General features: G+C 39.0%; 1 protein-coding gene across 3 annotated transcripts in view; it reads left to right on the top strand.

The window, feature by feature from the left end:
* The window catches only part of LOC109856764, a 55184-nt gene that overhangs the window by 16439 nt on the left and 37225 nt on the right, over positions 1–1520 (top strand). For all 3 annotated transcript variants that reach the window (XM_020432396.1, XM_020432397.1, XM_020432395.1), the window contains one exon: positions 895–1077. In XM_020432396.1, coding sequence (XP_020287985.1) covers positions 895–1077 — 183 coding nt within the window. The remainder of the gene's footprint in view (positions 1–894; positions 1078–1520) is intronic.

Below are 1520 nucleotides of genomic sequence, written 5' to 3'. Positions count from 1 at the left end.
TAAATATACCGGTATTATCGTATACCGGTATGACGTCATACCGGTATATCTGCATTTCGGTTTGCATAAGGGTTTTCATACCATTACCCAAAAATATCGGTAAAATACCGGTATTTTNCATACCGGTATAAGTCCCTGGTCTTAGCAGTGCTGAATAGCTCAGCTTAACTTTGTTACAGCAGCACAAACTTACTCATGAGAAGAGATATTTTAGGTTGCTAACCACTGTATTTAGGTTGCTAACCACTGTAATCGGAGAACATCCTTAAATAACAGTATATTCACGTCCACCTTCACCCAGGATCTTAGGCTCATTGGTTTTCAGGGTTGATTTAATATTTTCCTTCGAGCCGTATTTATTAATTGTTATTTAATTTATTATTGTATTCTGAGTGTGCAAACAGAAGTAGAACGTAGAACGCATATTGTTCTGCATAGTCTGTTTTTAGAATAGAACGATTGTATTATACGAATAATGGCGTTTCTTTGAGAGAACTTGTGTATACTAATCCAATCGTGTTTTTTTTTTTTTTTTTTTTTTAAACATTCTTGTTTCTACGACGATTTAACCTGTCGAGGAACGATTTTAATTATTCTCAATATAAATTTAATGAAAGAAAAATTTCACAGGCCCTTTTGCGATATCGAAACAGTTTTCGATTTTTTGTTCCTTTTTTATTTCTCATGGAACTTATCAGCTTCATTGACAAACGATTAAGTAAAGGGAGTTCGCGCGGGTTTCGAATCGAAAGGAATCGAAACGAAATACCGTTGTTACGTGAGGATCATTGCATTTACGGACGGGGAATAATCGACGGTCGATGACGGACGACGGTGTTGGGCAACAAGAGCGAAGGCACACAATAATGCGTCTTTTTATTTCAAATGGGACAGACAAGCCAGACTGCAAAAAATGTCTCAAGGCTCTGCAAGAATTGGAGAACATCGACGACGAGGCCGATCAATTAGGTATTGGCTTCGTGAAGATCGCGGACGAAGAGCTCGCGGATGAGTATAACCTTGGTCCTCTCCCAGCTCTCGTGTATTATAGACATCAAATTCCAATCATTTACGAAAGTGAGTATATATACACACGTTTTTTTTTTTGCATATAACGTTTAGAAACGTTGCGAATTGCGCAAACGCAAGTTGTGTTCGCGGGAAACGTAATGAAACGTTTCGTCGCTTTCTCTCTTTCTCGAGTGAAAAAAAGTGGAAAAATATTTTTTTTACGCGTCGACAACACAATGTGCAATAAGGTGCTTCTTTTTTTCATCGAAAAAAAAAGAAGAAAACGCGAGAGATTAACAACAGGAAATATAATAAGGCCGATACGAGCCATTCGCAGGATGTTTGTGCGGAAACTATGCGTGTACAGACGGCGTCATTAATTCGAAGAATAGGCGCGGGGATCACATAAAAAGTCCAGTTGATCCAAATATCCATTAGTCCCAAAATCGGGTGTCCGGTTGTGGACACCCGATTGCTACTAGTTAGTTAGTACGGCGCCCGTTGGCGCT

The sequence above is a fragment of the Pseudomyrmex gracilis genome, unplaced genomic scaffold, assembly GCF_002006095.1.
Source record: "Pseudomyrmex gracilis isolate BER0280 unplaced genomic scaffold, ASM200609v1 scaffold_133, whole genome shotgun sequence".
NCBI classification, from domain to species: domain Eukaryota; kingdom Metazoa; phylum Arthropoda; class Insecta; order Hymenoptera; family Formicidae; genus Pseudomyrmex; species Pseudomyrmex gracilis.
The sequence above is the reverse complement of the archived record's forward strand: the minus strand, read 5'-3'. Positions and strand labels throughout refer to the sequence as shown.